At 41.8% G+C, this 17,400-nt stretch overlaps 2 protein-coding genes across 7 annotated transcripts in view; one reads left to right on the top strand and one right to left on the bottom strand.

The window, feature by feature from the left end:
* The window catches only part of maff.L (v-maf avian musculoaponeurotic fibrosarcoma oncogene homolog F L homeolog), a 22,705-nt gene extending 19,599 nt beyond the window's left edge, over window positions 1-3,106 (bottom strand). The window contains exon 1 of one of the 4 annotated variants that reach the window (XM_018258878.2): window positions 2,968-3,106. The gene's annotated coding sequence lies outside the window, so the exon portion shown is untranslated. Of the gene's footprint in view, window positions 1-2,675; window positions 2,812-2,967 lie in introns of those variants that run through there. The other 3 variants (XM_018258880.2, XM_018258877.2, XM_018258879.2) reach the window with 3 other exon arrangements.
* Window positions 2,812-17,400, top strand: part of pla2g6.L (phospholipase A2 group VI L homeolog) — a 27,551-nt gene continuing 12,962 nt past the window's right edge. The window contains exons 1-7 of one of the 3 annotated variants that reach the window (XM_018258876.2): window positions 2,812-2,933; window positions 9,833-10,052; window positions 11,081-11,296; window positions 12,518-12,701; window positions 13,356-13,543; window positions 16,265-16,361; window positions 16,438-16,620. In XM_018258876.2, the coding sequence (XP_018114365.1) occupies window positions 9,844-10,052; window positions 11,081-11,296; window positions 12,518-12,701; window positions 13,356-13,543; window positions 16,265-16,361; window positions 16,438-16,620 (1,077 nt within the window). In that variant the 5' untranslated portion in view covers window positions 2,812-2,933; window positions 9,833-9,843. Of the gene's footprint in view, window positions 2,934-3,195; window positions 3,461-9,832; window positions 10,053-11,080; window positions 11,297-12,517; window positions 12,702-13,355; window positions 13,544-16,264; window positions 16,362-16,437; window positions 16,621-17,400 lie in introns of those variants that run through there. The other 2 variants (XM_041590731.1, XM_018258875.2) reach the window with 2 other exon arrangements.

Raw genomic sequence — 17,400 nt, 5'->3', positions numbered from 1 at the left:
TGTGTGTATACAAACTGCACATGGAATATCCTGACTTTGACATTACCAATGCATAACTCAATATAGATGAGAACAGCACCTTCTTGATAAGATAAAAGGCCTTTATTTAATCATGGCATGTTGGTCTGTGCCATGATTAAATAAAGGCCTTTTATCTTATCAAGAAGGTGCTGTTCTCATCTATATTGAGTTGTCTACGGTGTGGGGTGGCCACCATTGAACGTGCACCTGAAACATTGGAGGAGTTGTGTGCTGACACAGAATCACTATTTGAAGCATTACCAATGCATACCCAGCCAGACCTGGAGTCAAGGAAGACCTTCTACAAGGTCAGAATTCACATAACAGAGCCTACATTTTACTCAGGAGTAGAAGGCCATTGCATCCACCGTTTTAACTGCAGGCAGGCAATCAGAACTGACTGGTTGCTATAGGTTACTACTCAGAGTAAAATCACCCCTGCTTTATAAATTCTGCTTAACGCCGGTTTCTTAAACTTGGGCCCCCAAATGTTCCTGGACTATAACTCCCAGCATTCCTCAGCATATAATCATGGAAGTCCAGCAGTACTCAGGGACACAGTGAGACAAAAAAGGGACTATAACAATAACAAACAGTGTTACCTCCAGCAATGTATTCAAGGACAGATCACCAGCGCCATAAAAGTTTAAAATTTAACCGTAAGGAATGCGAGGCCTGTGTTTGGATGCTGCCATTAGTCAGGTGATCATCTGATACACAGCCATATCCAGACACACACAAGATACCTGGTTTCTATTGGGCTGATCACGGACTATTGCTCTAAAGATTGATTGCTATTGGTGAATGTCTCTCCAAAACAGGGGAAATCTTAAAAAAAATTAATATATAGATGAAAATGAACTACACCTCTCAGAATCCTTACAACTTAGCTTGTTGTTCCCCTGATACGGAGCCAGTCTCTGCTTTATAACCCCCCAGCCTGTCACATAAAGAAGATAAGGTATTCTTTTTGCAGCTAAATATGCAGGCTTCACCAAGTGTCAGCTTTGCTGGTCCCTTCTTTGCCAGTAGGCACCAGATCTGACATCAACAGTTACATCAGCCAGAATCATTAGTCTGCAAATATAAAGGGCACAGTATACAGAGTAATATGTATATATACTTAGGTGACATTGTAGCTTCAGAACTAGGGATGCACTGAATCCAGGATTCGGTTCGGGATTCGGCCAGGATTCTGCCTTTTTCAGCAGGATTCGGCCGAATCCTTCTGCCCAGCCAAACCCGAATCCTAATTTGCATATGCAAATTAGAGGTGGGGAGGGAAATTGCGTGACTTTTGGTCACAAAACAAGGAAGTAAAATGCATTTCCCCTTCCAACCCCTAATTTGCATATGCAAATAAGGGTTCGGTTTGGTATTCGGCTGAATCTTTCACAAAGGATTCGGGGGTTCGGCTGAATCCAAAATAGTGGATTCAGTGCATCCCTATTCAGAACAGAAGGCTCTGGTAGGATCCTTATCAAGATCTAATGGAAGCAGCGACTTTCCGAGCGAGGATGGGTACAAGCCCAGGCACGGCTACTTGTTATGTAACACAACCAGCTCCTGATGGCACATGATCCATACAGGCCCAGGGAGTAGCAAGTTTCGGTTTAATACAGGTCTAACTACATTCACTCACATATGGTATGGAGCAGACATAAACAGCACCAAGTTCTGAAGAGAGAGGATCTGCTCAAACACACACGCCCCCTTTATGTCAGTTGCACACAGAGCAACTCCAAGGGGAAAAACAGGAATGTTACGTAAGGAATGTTACACACACGCACAGAGCTCCGGCCTCCGGAAGAGAAGCAACAGTATGACTTCATCTGGGAACGATCAGCGAGGGACAAACAATGTAAAAGCCAAGAATCCCTCCTCTCTTCTCTATAATAGACATGGCAAGTGCACTGGCCCAGCTTTGCCAGCCGCTTCCGTTGGATTGTAAATTCTTTAGCCCAGTGAACTATTTCCTGCCACCTGTGGTTTTCAAGTGGGGATGTTTGTAAACAAAAGCCTATGGTTCATCCCACACTTTAGTTTCCAAACACACAGGTTATCTCCTAGGCTCTGCCCCCTCCCCAGCTATTTCATATAAACATATGTCAAAGATCCCTTCCTAAAGCCACATTCCATTCATGAATGTAGTAGCATTCGCTGTAGAAAAAAAATGCTCTTGCTTTGGCCGAACTACAACTCCCAGCAGCCCCTACAGCACGTGGCATGCTGGAATCCAGTAAGTGCTAGAGAGTCACAGGGGCGCCAGGCTTATACCAAAACACACACGAAACAATGCTATCTGTACAATGTGAAGCCACAGCTGGAAGAAGAGTTTCAATGCAGCCTACAGATCCCGGGCAGCTGCCAGTCGCACACACTCGTATAAATGCTGAAATACGAAGACAAACAGACTATGGAAGCGGCCACCTCACTCTCCAGCTCATAATTCTCCAGCTCATATGCGATCGCTAGCGTTTTGCTGCGGCCACGCCATACAAAGGAGGCAGCTTCCTTGTTGCCACCCTGTAAACACGCGAGCTTGTAATCGGCCGATCCCCAGCCACAGCTCGCCGTCTCCTGACTAGAGGAAAGGTCAGCTCCCTTCCACACTCGACGAACAGAAACACGGGGCACACGGGAAGCTCCATTACCTGCTATGAAGCGCGGAGAGACGGAGTCGGGGGTCGCCGAGGGCTGCCTGCAGGAGGGAGCGCTCAGATCTGCTGAGTTGTAATGTTACCGTTTCCTGGAATTACTCACTCACAGATTCCTTTCATTCATAAAAACACAGTCATGCACTGACGTAATCACCCCGGGAGGCGGGGCAGCTACTGTCACATGACAAGAGCGATGAAATCATTGGGTTTCTAGAGCCCCGTTTAGCAGGCCGGTGACTGGCAGGCTGTATGGTAAGACAAAAGGCAAAACAAAGGAGCCGCCTACTTGAAATTGTAAATCGTCCTATGCCCGCCGGCCAGACTTTATCGTTCTCGGTGCATTGTCACAGCAGACGCAGGCTCGGTAGGCGCAGCTCCGCTCTCACTGGCTCCAGACAGTTATTATGATCACTGGGTGCCATCTGCCCAACCCCTAGTCGGTCCGGCCCAATGGCCAGTGAGACCCGCCCCTAGCTTCAGTGCCCTATTGAGGACGATAGGGGGCGGGCACCTAGCCCGTCAGAGATACGGGACCGAAGTGTCAGCGGCGAGCGCCGAGTGCGTGCCGGTTCTACTCAGGCTTTACGTTTTTGGTCTCGGCTTCACACCGGCAGGTGACGTAGGCTGAACTAGGACGACAGGACTAGGAATTTCAGCGCCATCGCTGATGTGATTGCGAAACGCCCACACTGGCTCGCGGCCTGACACCTGATTTCCTATCGGAGGCCAAGTGCGTGTGAAACCCCGCCCTTCTGCTCTCCTAAACCTCCGCTCCACAGGTGACCTGCGCGCACACGTGACGAGATATGGGCTGATATTATTTGGGGCAAGAGATCGGGGTTGTCTGAGTGAGGGAACATTGTGCCAGTGTATGTGTCTGCGGCTCTTACGGCACGTTTTTCAGGGGACCAGACAAAAATGATTTAAAATCTGGGAAAAATTGAAAATTAGCTGCTGCTCACCACCTACTTGCATACAGGGTGCATTCAATTCCCGGACTGCCTCTAAAGGTGGCCATACATGGTGGCGATGTCGCTAAACGGGCAGATCTCTCCCCGATACGCCTTTGAGGTGGGCAATATCGGGCTGATCCGATTGTGGGCCCTAGGGCCCAACAATCGGATCCTAACGGTGGCTTTACGGGCGGTCGGATCGGAGGACCGCATCAACGAACAGATGCGGCTGCGATCCGACTGGATTTTTAGTCCCATCCGATCGAAGTCGGCCAGATCTCGATCGGGGAAGCCCGTCGGGGGGGCCCCAAACACGGGATTCATTTTGGGAAAAAATTTTTTTCCCATGATAGTATCCCTTTAAGGTGGCCAATCGGCCGTGTATGGCCACCTTAAAGGGATACTGTCATGGGAAAAAATTTTTTTCCCAAAATGAATCAGTTAATAGTGCTGCTCAAGCAGAATTCTGCACTGAAATCCATTTCTCAAAAGAGCAAACAGATTTTTTTATATTCAATTTTGAAATCTGACATGGGGCTAGACATTTTGTCAATTTCCCAGCTGCCAAACAAAAGAACAATGGGAAGGTAACCAGATAACAGCTCCCTAAAGGTGGCCATACACGGGCCGATAAAAGCTGCCGACAGACCGTGTCGGCAGCTTATTGGCCCGTGTATGGGCCCCCCCGACGGGCTTCACCGATCGAGATGGCCAGATCTCGATCGGATGGGACAGAAAATCCCGTCGGATCGCGGCCGCATCTATTCGTTGATGCGGTCCCGCGATCCGACCGCCCGTTTGGGCATCGTTAGGATCCGATCGTTGGGCACTAGGGCCCACGATCGGATCAGCCGATATTGCCCACCTCAAGGTGGGCATATCGGAGGGAGATCCGTTCGTTTGGTGACATTGCCAAACGAGCGGATCTCTCCATGTATGGCCACCTTAACACAAGACAAGAGCTGCCTGGTAGATCTAAGAACAACACTCAATAGTAAAATCCCATGTCTCACTGAGACATATTCAGTTACATTGAGAAGGAAAAACAGCAGCCTGCCAGAAAGCATTTCTCTCCTAAAGTGCAGGCACAAGTCACATGACCAGGGGCAGCTGGGAAATTGACAAAATGTCTAGCCTCATGTCAGATTTCAAAATTGAATATAAAGAAATCGGTTTGCTCTTTTGAGAAATGGATTTCAGTGCAGAATTCTGCTGGAGTAGCACTATTAATAGGGATGGGCAAATCTGAGCCGTTTCGTTTCACCAAAAATTAGACGCTGGCGAATTGTCACTGACGGCCATTAAAGTCTATGGGCGTCAAAAAAATGTTGTTGCGTGGCGAAATTTTTTTTTGACGCACACCGCCATACAAGTCTATGGGCGTCATTTCCATGGCGAAACAAGGCGAAAAAATTCGCCCATCCCTAACTATTAACTCATGCGTTTTGAAAAAAACATGTTTTCCAATGACAGGATCCCTTTAAGTCCAATAATATCCAGCAATAGGAGGGAAAGAAGCACACCAATCACCAACCCTTTCTTCAGGAGCAAATAGGGGTTGGTCCCCAAAAGCTTGTGCCACAAAGTCTGTATTAAACAAGATGAAGGCTTAAGCCCGTGTGAATTGGTGTGCTTTTGCCCCTCAGGCCGGATTTACATAGCGGGCACCCTTAGATCTGCTGCCGTTCGTCTTCCCCTTTATTTGCACAAATTTTCGGAGCAGTGGGTTTAAAAAACGGTCATATCTCCTGCGCCTCCCAAAGGTTTCTGAACCAATGGGGATGTGGTTGAGCAGCACGCTGCCCCCTAAAATCCTGGCGCCTAGGCCCGGGCCTTGGTGGCCTTTCCACAAATCTTGGCCTGCTTCCCCTCATATGGCCGTAAAATCCTGGAAAATGTAAAATAAGGGAAATGTATTTAGAATAATATATAGGTGGGGCAACAAAAAAAAACAATGGAAAACTTAGAATTGGGATGTAAAGGGTTGCCACCTGTCTGGTTTTGACCCATACAGCCCGGTATTTTGATAATTTTTTTTATATTCACCATGACTGACACAGCAATCGGCCAATTGTGTCATAGCCCCATCCCCTGACATCACGCCCCATCCTGTTGCATCACGGCACCGCCCCCTGCCCCATCACCACTGGCAGGAAAAGTGGCAACCCTATTTGAAGGGCTGCCCAGGTCAACATTTCCTGCCCGGTTTTCCAAATAAGGAAAACCGGGCAGAATTCAACATGATTGACACTGTGATCGACCAATCGCCGTGTCATTGCTTCTCCCCCCATGGCATGGCCCGCCCCTGCTGCCTCACGGCCCTGCCCGGTCTCCACCAGGTGAAAAGGTGGCAACCCTAGGTTACACTGTATTCAGAAGAGAGCAGGAATGCAGCCATGTTGTGCCCTGCACCTTGCCTGACGTATGTGGGGGTGAATATAATATTTTCATGGCTTTTCGCTGTTGTGCAGATACGGTAGATTTTGCAGTTTTACAATGCTTGGCATGGGATTAGGAGGATCTAAGGCAGTGCTGCTTGGGCTAATTCTGTTTAGTTACCAAATGCTATACCATATGCTACATTTCTCACCTCATTATTTCCCACACATTGTCTTATTCCCTTCCCCTTTAGATTGTAAGATTTTTTGCACAGGGCCTTTCTAAACGTTTGTACCATTACTGGTTGTTATGTATGTAACTCTGTATGTTCTATGGATGTAATTCATGTGATTTCTTTGTAAAAAACACATTAATTTTACAGCGTTGCACAATATGTTGGCACTCTAAAAATATATGTTGATAATAATAATATGACATGGTTTATTCTATGGCAGTGATTGAGTGACAGGCCAGTGCTCAGAAGCAGCCACTTTGGTGTTTGAGTGAGTATCTGTCTTTCACTAGCACATCTGCCACTCACAGAGCTTTTCCTCAGAGGGCTATGAGAGGAAGTGACAGATGAAGTCAGGGAATTACACCCTTATCCGTCAATTATCCGAGTGCATAGGTATTGGGGGGCAGATGAATATGGAGCAAGGATAAGGATGCTGTGGGGGTACTGTAATTCCGTGCACTGCAAAGGGCAACACTTCCCCAGACCAGCATCCTCTCAATCAGATATTGAGGAATTTAGTCGAAAGCTCCATTATCTGGGATGTTTTATAAACAGGTTCAAAATACACAACTTACCTTTAGCTCATTGTAATAACTCGGCAATCATGTACAACACTATTGGTGGAGCTTAACCCTAACCACTTATTTACTGTTGGGCTAGCTGGCATACATGTGCAGATACAATCTTATGAAACAAAGTTTTGACGATTTTTGTACCATATCTGGGCTTCAAACAATCGTCCCAACCATTTCCGTACCATGTGGATCGGCCATTTAGTCAATTGGACAGGTTAGAACATTTCTGTCGGTAATATCTTTGCATGTATTTCCTATCTGATGATATCCATGGGTGACCGTCACTGGGACATAACTTTTGTACAATTGTTGTCAGTAAATTAAATTGCCAGAACATCGTCTGACGTCTGATTTCCTACTTTAATCTTAAGGTGGCCATAGACTCAAAGATCCGCTCATTTGGCGACATCGCCAAATGAGCAGATCTTTCCCCGATATGCCACTAACGGCATGGCTATATCGGGGGTAATTCGAACGTTCGGCCGTATGGCCGAACGATCGAATTACGATGCATCAAGGGGCTCCGACAGGTCGGTCGGGTAAAAATCCAACCTTCCCGATCGATATCGTGGCTAGATATCGATCGGGAAGACCCGTCGGAAGCCCCCATACACGGGCAGATAAGCTGTCAAATCGGTCCAAATGACCGATATCGGCAGCTTTATCTGCCCGTGTATGGCCACCATTACAGATGGTTGCTAGTGGAATTTGGACTCTAGCAACCAGATTGCCTGCCACAGCCTGGAATAAAAGTTTTGCAGAGATGCTGCTGGAGTTCTTCTTCATTTATTGAGTTGTTGGCACAGAGCAACTTAATTGGAAGCAGACCATTCAATATCTCTTCAGCTGTACAGACCAACAAAAACTCTTTACCTTGGATTTACAAATGGCTGGTAGGCTGAAATCTATAAAGTTATACTCTAGTCTACAAGAACATCAAGCACCTTTTGAACCTAAACATATTTGCAGAACTGCAACGTGGTCACTTCTCCATACATTCACCAAATTGTATAGTGTTTTAAAATAAAATGGCTTGCTTATCCTTTAATGCTATAACATTGGTGAATGCAAATGCTTCAGCAAAGGCAGCCTTTGGGATGCAAGGTGATGCAAACTGCTCCACAGCAAACAAATAACATTTTGCCAAATATGTATCCACTTCCGTGATTTACTGCAACTTCTGTATAAGGGAATTAGCATAGCTCTTTGTAACCCATTGGAAATCTCTGAAAATACCTTTGCAAAGGAATGCATGAGAATCCTTGCCGGTAAAATATCACTTGCGGAATCGTGTAAAATTGCCTTGACAGGCATTTTGTAGACTCAAAAATTTCCTATGTGACAAAGCAGCCAGTGTATCATCACCCTCTGGGGCAGATGTATTAAGGCTTGAGTTGTGTGTTTCACTAAAATCCAAGTTTTCGAGGATTTTTTTCTTGGTCAAAAATCAAATTTTCGGGTTTAAAAAAAAAAAAAACCTTGAGGTTTTTTTTTTTAAAAAACTTGAACTTTTTAAAGATGTATTATACCCTGGAAATAGCTAGAACCTGAAAATACACAATCTGAAACCTGTCAGTCATGTAGGAATCAATGGCAGAGGTCACATGAACCATTTGAAGATGTTGATAGGCTCCATGATGTTCAAGTTTTTTTCAAAGGGTTTTGCTCGCAAACTCAATCAATTTGAACGGTTCAAGTTTTTTGTTATATTAGAAACCATTCAAGTTGTGAGTTCATTTGAGGTATAAAAAACTCTAAAATTTGACCTTTGATTAATAACCCCCTAAGTGAAGAGCTCTCCTGTCTTTTATCGTTTCACCCCGTGTCAAGTGTGCAAGTAGACTGATCTACTTACCTTTGTGTTTCATTTCAGCTACTCCTCTGTGTAAATATCTTGCTTGCGCACTCATTAAATTAACTCTTAAAGAGTTTGTTCTCCTTTAAATTAACCTCTAGTTTGATGTAGAGAGTGATATTCTGACAATTTGCAATTGGTTTTTCATTTTTTTATAATTTGTGGTTTTGGAGTTTTTTAGCTTTTTATTCCACTGCTCTCGAGTTTGCAACTTCAGAAATCTGGTTGCTAGGGTCTGGATTACTTTAGCAACCTATGCATTGATTTGAATAAAAGACTGGGCTATAAATAGGAGAGGGCCTGAATATAAAGATGAATAAAAGATTCAATAACAATAAGAGGTCCATTTATGAAAGGTCGAATTTCGAATTCATGTGAATTTAGAAAATTCGAATATATTCACAATTTGACTGGGAGGTTATTTAAGAAAAATTTTTAATGGCTAATATTTGATCAAATACTTGAAACCCGAAAATTCGAATCGTGTTCGATTCGTAAGAATCAAATTTTTCTCCTTAAAAAAAAAAACAAAAACTTGAATGTCAGGAAGGCTGTTAACATCTCCAAATGGCTCAATAGACCTTTGCCATTGACTTGAACATGAACTCGGCTGGTTGTAGGTGGTGAATATTCGAATTAGGACTGTTTCCATGGTCTGTGTGATAATTCTCACAATCGAATTTACATTCTAATGGGGGATTAAAATTCGAATGTGTCAATTTTTGACACTTGAAAATTCGAATTTACTATTCGACCCTTGATAAATCTGTAGCCTTACAGAGCATTTGTTTTTTTGATTTGGTCAGTGACCCCCATTTGAAAGCTGGAAAGAGTCTGAAGAAGAAGACAAATAATTACAAAACTATAAAAAAAAGAAAAGACCAATATTCTTATCCAGTGTGGATATGTGTGAGAGTTACCAGATGTAGGCAGGTCACCAAGAACATTTAAAAAAGCTTGTAACCTTGATTGAGATGGATTTTATTCAGCCCTGGGGAGAGCCTGGTGGGCAGACAGAGAGAATTTCACTGCAAAACAGGATGATGGCAATGGAATTGTTTTGAAGCCAGGGCAGAGAACAGTTAATATACAATGAAGGTCAAGAAAAAACAAATGATGGTTTAAAATTGCATTATTTATCTTCTGTATTATAGGGTTGTCCAGTATGGACCTCTTTGGACGAATCTTCAACACTGTGAGTGCAGTGACCAATCTTTTTACAAACCCACACAAGGTGCGTGAAGTACCACTGTCGGAATATGGCAATTGCTCTTGCCTTCAAGAGGACGGAAGAGTTCTCTTGTACAGAAACAGACCTGCAAAATCACTGGACTGTGTACTTGTCAACCCAAGCACTCCACAGAATGCCTTCCGGTATGTTTTCCTCTCCCAGTATGTATATGTGCCAGAAAGGGTGTTGTGTGTGTGAAGCTGCAACACCCTTAAGGTAGGTGTGAATTCCAGTGCTCCCTTGTGTCCGTGAGACTTGTACATGCATTTAACCAGTAGGCTGAACCTGTATATACACATATTCCTTTGCTAATACTATTTGAGCGTGATTTTACACTTGTGGCTCCGTTTCTAAATGTGACATATTATGTACATTACAGTAAGGTATTCATAAAGCAAAATAAATATACAATAGACAATACATACAAGTGTCAATACTTAGTTCCAAGAAAATGAATGCATTGGCATATAATATACCCTGATGTTAATTATTTTTTGGTCAAAACTCACATTTTTGGGTTAAAAAAAACCCATTTGAAGAGGTTAACAGCCTGCTTGATGTTCCAGTTTAATGTAATATTTATGGAAACTTGCTTTATAGTTCTGAATGGTCTCCATTTACCCCTTAGCAACTGGTAGAGTCAGGCAGAGTTTTTCCCATTGTTTTGAATGGGACTATGACAGGGAATGGGTGTTTTTAACCAAGTTGCAAATATTGTAGATATTGACAAATTTTTGGAGAACTATCACTCTCACACAAACTTTTATTGTGCCCAAATAAATTCTATCTTGGAGATTAGGGGGATGACCAAAAGTAACCCTTGTTAATGGAAAGCCTATAAAGAAATTAATTTTATCATTGTGATTTGTAGATAATTAATATTTCTGTTGTTTATGAATTTGCATTGAATTAATTTTGAGCCCTGGCTGCCAGGTTTTATATAATTAATAACTGTTTTTTAAAAATATAATAAATTCTCTTTAACTATATAATAACTGGGTCCGCTTGCACCTTTTTAAATTATTTTATTTTAGTTTTTGGTTTCCTCAATAGGACCATGGGGATTAAAAGGTGTATTGAAGACTGGTTTGGAATAATTACCTTTTTCATTATGCCATGTTATAATTCATTATTTTGTCTAGATTGCAGCTAACATTCTAACGCATTTTAGTCTCTTCCAGTTGGAGTCTGAGTCTGAGGCTCTTCTCCGCTTTCAGGAATATGCAGTGAAGCTGCGTCCATTCTATGAAAGTTCCAGAAAGGGGCTTCGTTTGGAAACTGTCCAGCAGCTAACAGACTGCATACGTAGTTACCCAAATTGGTCATTAGCACATGTGGCAGTGGAGCTTGGTTTGCGGGAGAGTTTTAAGCACAATGGAATTCTGAGGTCAGTATATGATCACTTTGTGCAGCACTGCTCTTGGTAGGCTCATAGTTTATAAGTATGAAAACACTTCCCACCTTTGGGACAAGCAGATGTTACCATTTGCATGCTATGTGGAAGGCACTGTTTCCAGATTATTTACAGGTATGGGATCCGTTATCCAGAAACCTGTTATCCAAAAAGCTCTGAATTATGGGACAGTCATCTCCCATAGACTAAAATTTAATAAATTAATTCAAATTTTTAAAATAGATTTCCTTTTTCTCTGTAGAAATAAAACCGTACCTTGTACTTGATCCAAACTAAGATATAATTACTCCTTACTGGAGGCAAAATCAGGCTATTTGGTTTATTTCATGTTTAAATGATTCTCTAGTAGGCTTAAGGCATGGAGATCCAAATTGCAGAAAGAGTCCTTATCCAGAAAAACCCACGGTCCCAGCATTCTGGATAATAAATAATTTCACTGTATATCTAAACTGTATTATATAGTTTTTTTTATATTGCTTTTGTATGTAATAAATTAATAAATATATATATATATATATATATTTCACTTCATTGTGATATAAGTAACCATCAGGGTTGGACTGGCCCACATGCGAAGCCGGGAAAAATCCAGGTGGACTCCGGACCCTCTCACTAGCCCAAACTTCTACCTGCCTTGACGCTACTGTAAGTGGGGGGACTTTGCAGAAGTGATCAGCAGTAGGAGAAGGGCTGCATGCCAAGGATCTGCAGTATTAGTTGGAGTTTGATCATGCAGAGGGTCTGTGGCTGTTGGCAGTGGGAGGAGGTTCTAGAGATTGGATTCCCAGTGGGCCCAAACTAACTGAGTCTGACGCTGCAATAGATCATTTAGTGGTGTGTGTGCCAAAGAAAGAAATTGTTTACTTTTGAGCCTGTACAATTTGCAGGTTGAGATGCTTTGTGTCAGACTAAAAATACAGTGCCAAAGGGTGCGGTAAGGGAGCCATTACCTAAAGTGGAACCAAAAAACGTTTTATGCTGTCTAGTATTTTGGAAATGCACCTCAACATTATTTACTTAATATAATAGTTATTTATAAGTTACTGCATCATGTATAATATGAGATTCTTACAAAGTATATTTCTTGAAAATTTCAGTATATAGGATATTTTATGTATTGTAAAAAAATTAGATATTTGATTATGTTTACATTTTAACATTTTTATATTTTTTTGCCTTATTTTTCAAATCAAGGAGTTTAAACAGTACAGAATGTGACGGAGGGAGCACCCCTTTGCATTTGGCCTGCAAAAAGGGCGACATTAACTGTATCCAGGTGCTGGTAGAGGAGTGCCAAGCTCGGCAAGATATTGCTGACCAAAGTGGAGAGACTGTTTACCATCACGCAGCGCAACAAAATAATCCTCGTGTCATAGAGGTGAGAGTAAACTTTTCAGATAAAACTGCACCAGCCTGTGGAAAATCTGTCTGCACCAACATTTTATGTAATTTCCCAGGCATCCCTGGCACAGAGTGACACATTCTAAGTTGCTTAGAATTGGCCATTCTGTAACATACTAAAAGTAAATTTAAAGATAAACCACCCCTTTTAAACAAAGTAGCAAGTGTTACCGTAGGTCTCCTATAGTTATTTGAATCCACCTTAATCAGCTGGCTAGTAACATTGTTTTAGGAGTCAGAGCCAGGAGTGTAGATAAGGTAATATGCTGCTTTTATTATCAACCATTGAAATGTGTAATGAATATATATGGGAAAGTTAGCTCCACACTAGGCCTGCCGAATGTACGGACCCCCACATTCTGTTTATTAGGTCGGAAGGACTTACCCTGAAAGCAAGTGAAAGACTGTGTCTGCTACAGCTTTTGTACTACTCTAAGAAAGCCATTCTTATGACCTGGAAAGCGGTAGAGGCTGGTGGTGAATGACAATCTCCCAAGCCAAAAACTCACATACTGTATACCGCACGAGGTTGCTTGGGCAAATTCAGGGAAATCTTGCTCCCCCCCCCGCATGCTCAAAAGCAGTCTACCATGCATGGACATTTTAATAAAAGTACTTTTCATTCTGCCAGATCCTGTGCTCTGTGCAATCTGTGGGTGTAAACCACCAAAGTAACAACAATGAGACCCCTTTGCATGTGGCCTGTCGTATGGGGAAAACCGAGTCAGTGCTGGCTTTGCTTCGTTGTCAAGCTCGCTGTGACATCATTGGGAAGGATGGATATCCCATTCACACAGCAATGAAATTCTCACAGAAAGGGTAAGTGTGAGAACCCCAACCTGGACTGTACCATTCTTCTGCCCTAAAACAAGAAATTCATGTTCATAAAGTTTAATTTTATCTCCCATCACTGTCAATCGAGTTATTGAGGAAGTGGAAGAATCACAAAAAAAAACTTCAACCAGCTGCACTCTTTCTTCTTTCATTTAACTCTTTCACTTGTATTTTGGTGCGTAAGAGGAGCATTAATCCAAATGTGACCACATACATTCATCTTTGCAACTGAAAGCTAATGTAGACAGCCCTCAACACCTACAGATTCTGGAGTATGGAATCGAGATCCATCGAGATCTACAAAACAGTGACATTAGGTTATTCCAGTCTGATCAACAATTGGATTGTAGCATGTAGCGTAACGTAAATTTTCTGTTAGAAAGTGCCTGGGGAGGATTTTAGTGATGTAGACCCGGCAGTCTGGGCCCCCACCACTGCATCTGCTTCCTCTCTAGTTAAGTGCCTGACTGTAGTGTTGGTCCAAGGAGACCCATTGGCAAGAAACTCAGTAACATACTGATGTGCTCCTTACACGGTGGCATTTACAAAGCTGCCATATTGACTTTTGTCTGATTTTTCCCATGAATGGGTCAATAAGTGGTTGACTGGCTCTGGAGGGGCCAAGTTCATGGCTTTTATTGGCTCGTGTAGGCCATTTTAATTTTGCTGCGAAAAAGTGGCCTTTTATTTCATGTTCATGCCATGGTTATTATGGACTTACCCTGGAATATGCTCTGTCTACTATTTCACAGTTGTCTGTGGCAGGAGGAACTACAGACCCCCTGCCTTCTTTAATTAATGTGGAACTACCACAGGTACCCAGGTTTACCAGCAGCTTTACCATGAATTTAGCCCCTTGGTTATGTTATAGCCGCAAAATCTGTGTTGCTGTGCAAGTAGCATACAGTGTCAAAGGGTTTGACAGAAAGAAAATCACATTTCTTGAAGCAATGCCTCAACAGGAACAAGGTTACTTATAAATTATTCATAGTTGTGTTTTTCTTACTTTCATTTTTATTGTCTTTGTTACTCTCTTATTTTCCATATGTTTTCATCTCTGATATTTATAACCACTTTGCTGCTGTTGGAATACAGCCTGACTCTGGTGTGACCTTAATTATTTAAAAAATGTATTGAAACAGAAGATTCCCATTAAAAGCAGACTATGTTCATTATTAAATCATTATTAAAACTCTCTGTAGTGAGGCAATGTGTTATTTTTAGGGGCAGTATCCCAGGTTTGCTGGGGGTTTAGTTGTTTCCATTGAAATATTTGAAATGCAGTACAAAGCAGCTTGCATTTATAACATTCAGAGAATGCAAGGAATCCCAGCCAGCATGAATTTCACATGCGTTTACGTTTACAGCAGTGAATGCATTTGCTTTATGTTATACAGGGCAAACATCTCAAAAATGAACTACAGTAATAAGAAGCAGACCAAAGCTAATAATTACTATCTTACAAAGGCGAGTAATTATTTCGATAATATACTTTTAGGGACTGATTGCAGTATTTTAGCACTCTCTCGTTAACAGTGTTATGGATAGTAGATCAGAAATCGATATATCAACTTACAGCTCTCCAGAGGTGTCTTGAAAACATGCACATAAAGAGGGATGAGATGGGTGTTGCATAGTAGATCATTAGCAGAGCATAGGGAATATCTGGAAATAAGAGGGCATTTTTGAATACAAGCTCAATTGCAAAGTGCCTGCTTTGATGAATGATGCACAAGATGCAATGTACAGTTCGCAAGGGAGCCCTGGAACATATCCTTCCTTGAAGAGCTTGCTCATTGCACCAGCAATCTCAACTGACTGCCAGGTGCTAAAAGTCACTATGTAGTGATGGGCAATTTGCCCTGTTTTGCTTCGACAAAAATTCGCCGCCAGCGAAATGTCACTGATGCCCATTTAAGTCTATGGGAGTCCAAAAAATTTTGTTGCATGGCAAAAATTTTTTGACGCGCTTCTTTTTTTTGTTTGTCGCACAACACCATACAAGTCTATGGGCATCATTTCTGCGGCGAAACAAGGCGAAAAAATTTGCCCATCCCTATGTACACTTTCTTTGAGAGGACCCTATAATAAACTTTCATCAGCTTTCCATACAAATATAGATCAGCTTGTTTAGCAAGGCTTGCCCTGAGAGTCTAACTTGTTATTGCTTATCATTTTTATTCAGGCCCTTCTCCAATTTATAAATCAATCTTTAATTCTGACCACTCGATGGTTGCCAAGATAATTTAGACCCTAGCAACAAGATAGCTGCATAAATTCCAGACTGGAGAGCTGCTGCACAAAATGTGAAATAAAAAACATAATTATAATAAAACATGAAAACCAATTGAAAATTGCCTCAGAATAGCACTCTCCTCATCATACTTAAAGTTAACTCAAACATGAACAACCCCTTTAAGCAATTTTAGGGATGCCACTTTGAATTACAGAAACATAAGTTTTGTAGAATTCGTCGCATACCAAGTTACCTGCTCAGTGCTGACACCTATACAACTTGTTAACTGCTAAAATGCATTCTTATTTCATTAAAGTTTGCATTTTGCGCAAATATGTTTCTAAAGAGGTGTATTTTATGAAAATGTATACATCTTTACTCTGGTGCTTTTACTTTTATTGCTACTGGCATGCAGATATTGTATCTTTATTAGCATCACTGCTAACTGTATTGCTGTTTCTCCCTTTCAGGTGCGCAGAAGCCATATTGGATGTGTCTGCTAGTCAGCTACATGCAGAAGATCCTCGGTATCAAGCAACTCCATTACACTGGGCAAAAAATGCAGAAGTGAGAATAATATTCTAGATGTGTTATTTTATCTCTGTGTAATTTATATGTCACAAATCTGCATTCACTCTTACAGATGGCACGGCTGCTGGTTGAACGTGGCTGCAAAGTAAATACCCACAGTAAAACATTAGATACACCACTTCATATCATGGTTAAGAGAGACAGGTTTGAATCTGCTATGGTGCTTCTGACCAACGGTGCAGATCCTAATTCCAAAGGGGAACAAGGGAACACTCCCTTGCACCTTGCTATGAAGGTATGTTTTCCTTTGTATTCTGGAATTTTAAAGCAGCGGAACATGGTAGACTTGGAAGTATTGGGAGGTAGGCACCTGAAGAACCTTTCCATTTGATCTTCAAGTTGGCTGCCAGTCCCTTAACTTTCATGTTTCAGGCATAACTTTATTTATGCAGCACTTATATGTGCTGTTAAAGGGATAGATCACCTTTACATTTTTAAACTTTTAATAGGTTGCAGAATGCCCTGTTTTCAGCAACATTTAAGTTGGTCCTATATTTTTTTTTTATAGTTTATGTATTATTTGTCACATTCTCCTGCATTTAATGGAACCATAACATCAAAAAATGAAAGTGTTTTAAAATAATAAAGATTAACCAGTGCAGGGCAACACTGCATTATAACTGATGTGTTTGCTTCAGAAATACTGCTATTGTTTATATGAATAAACTGCTGTGTAGCAGTGGGGGCAGCTATTCAAAGGAGAAAAGGCTCAAGTTACACATCCGATAGCAGATAAACTATGTAGAACATAATGGTGTTATCTGTTATCTGCTATTTAACCTGTGCCATATAGCCTTTTTTCAATTTCCGCCATTGCTACACAGCAGCTTGTTTATATGAACTATAGTAGTGTTTCTGAAGCAAACAGATCAGTTTTACCAGTGCAGGGCAACAGCACATGATATTTTCATTTTTTGGTGTTACTGTTCCTTTAACATTGGTGTTACCTGGCAGGCAAAATCCTATTGCTCTGTGAGGTTACATTTTGATTACTTACCTTACCTTTACTTACCTT

The sequence above is a fragment of the Xenopus laevis genome, chromosome 4L, assembly GCF_017654675.1.
Source record: "Xenopus laevis strain J_2021 chromosome 4L, Xenopus_laevis_v10.1, whole genome shotgun sequence".
Lineage (NCBI taxonomy): Eukaryota > Metazoa > Chordata > Amphibia > Anura > Pipidae > Xenopus > Xenopus laevis.
This window is presented reverse-complemented; position numbering and strand designations above follow the sequence as displayed.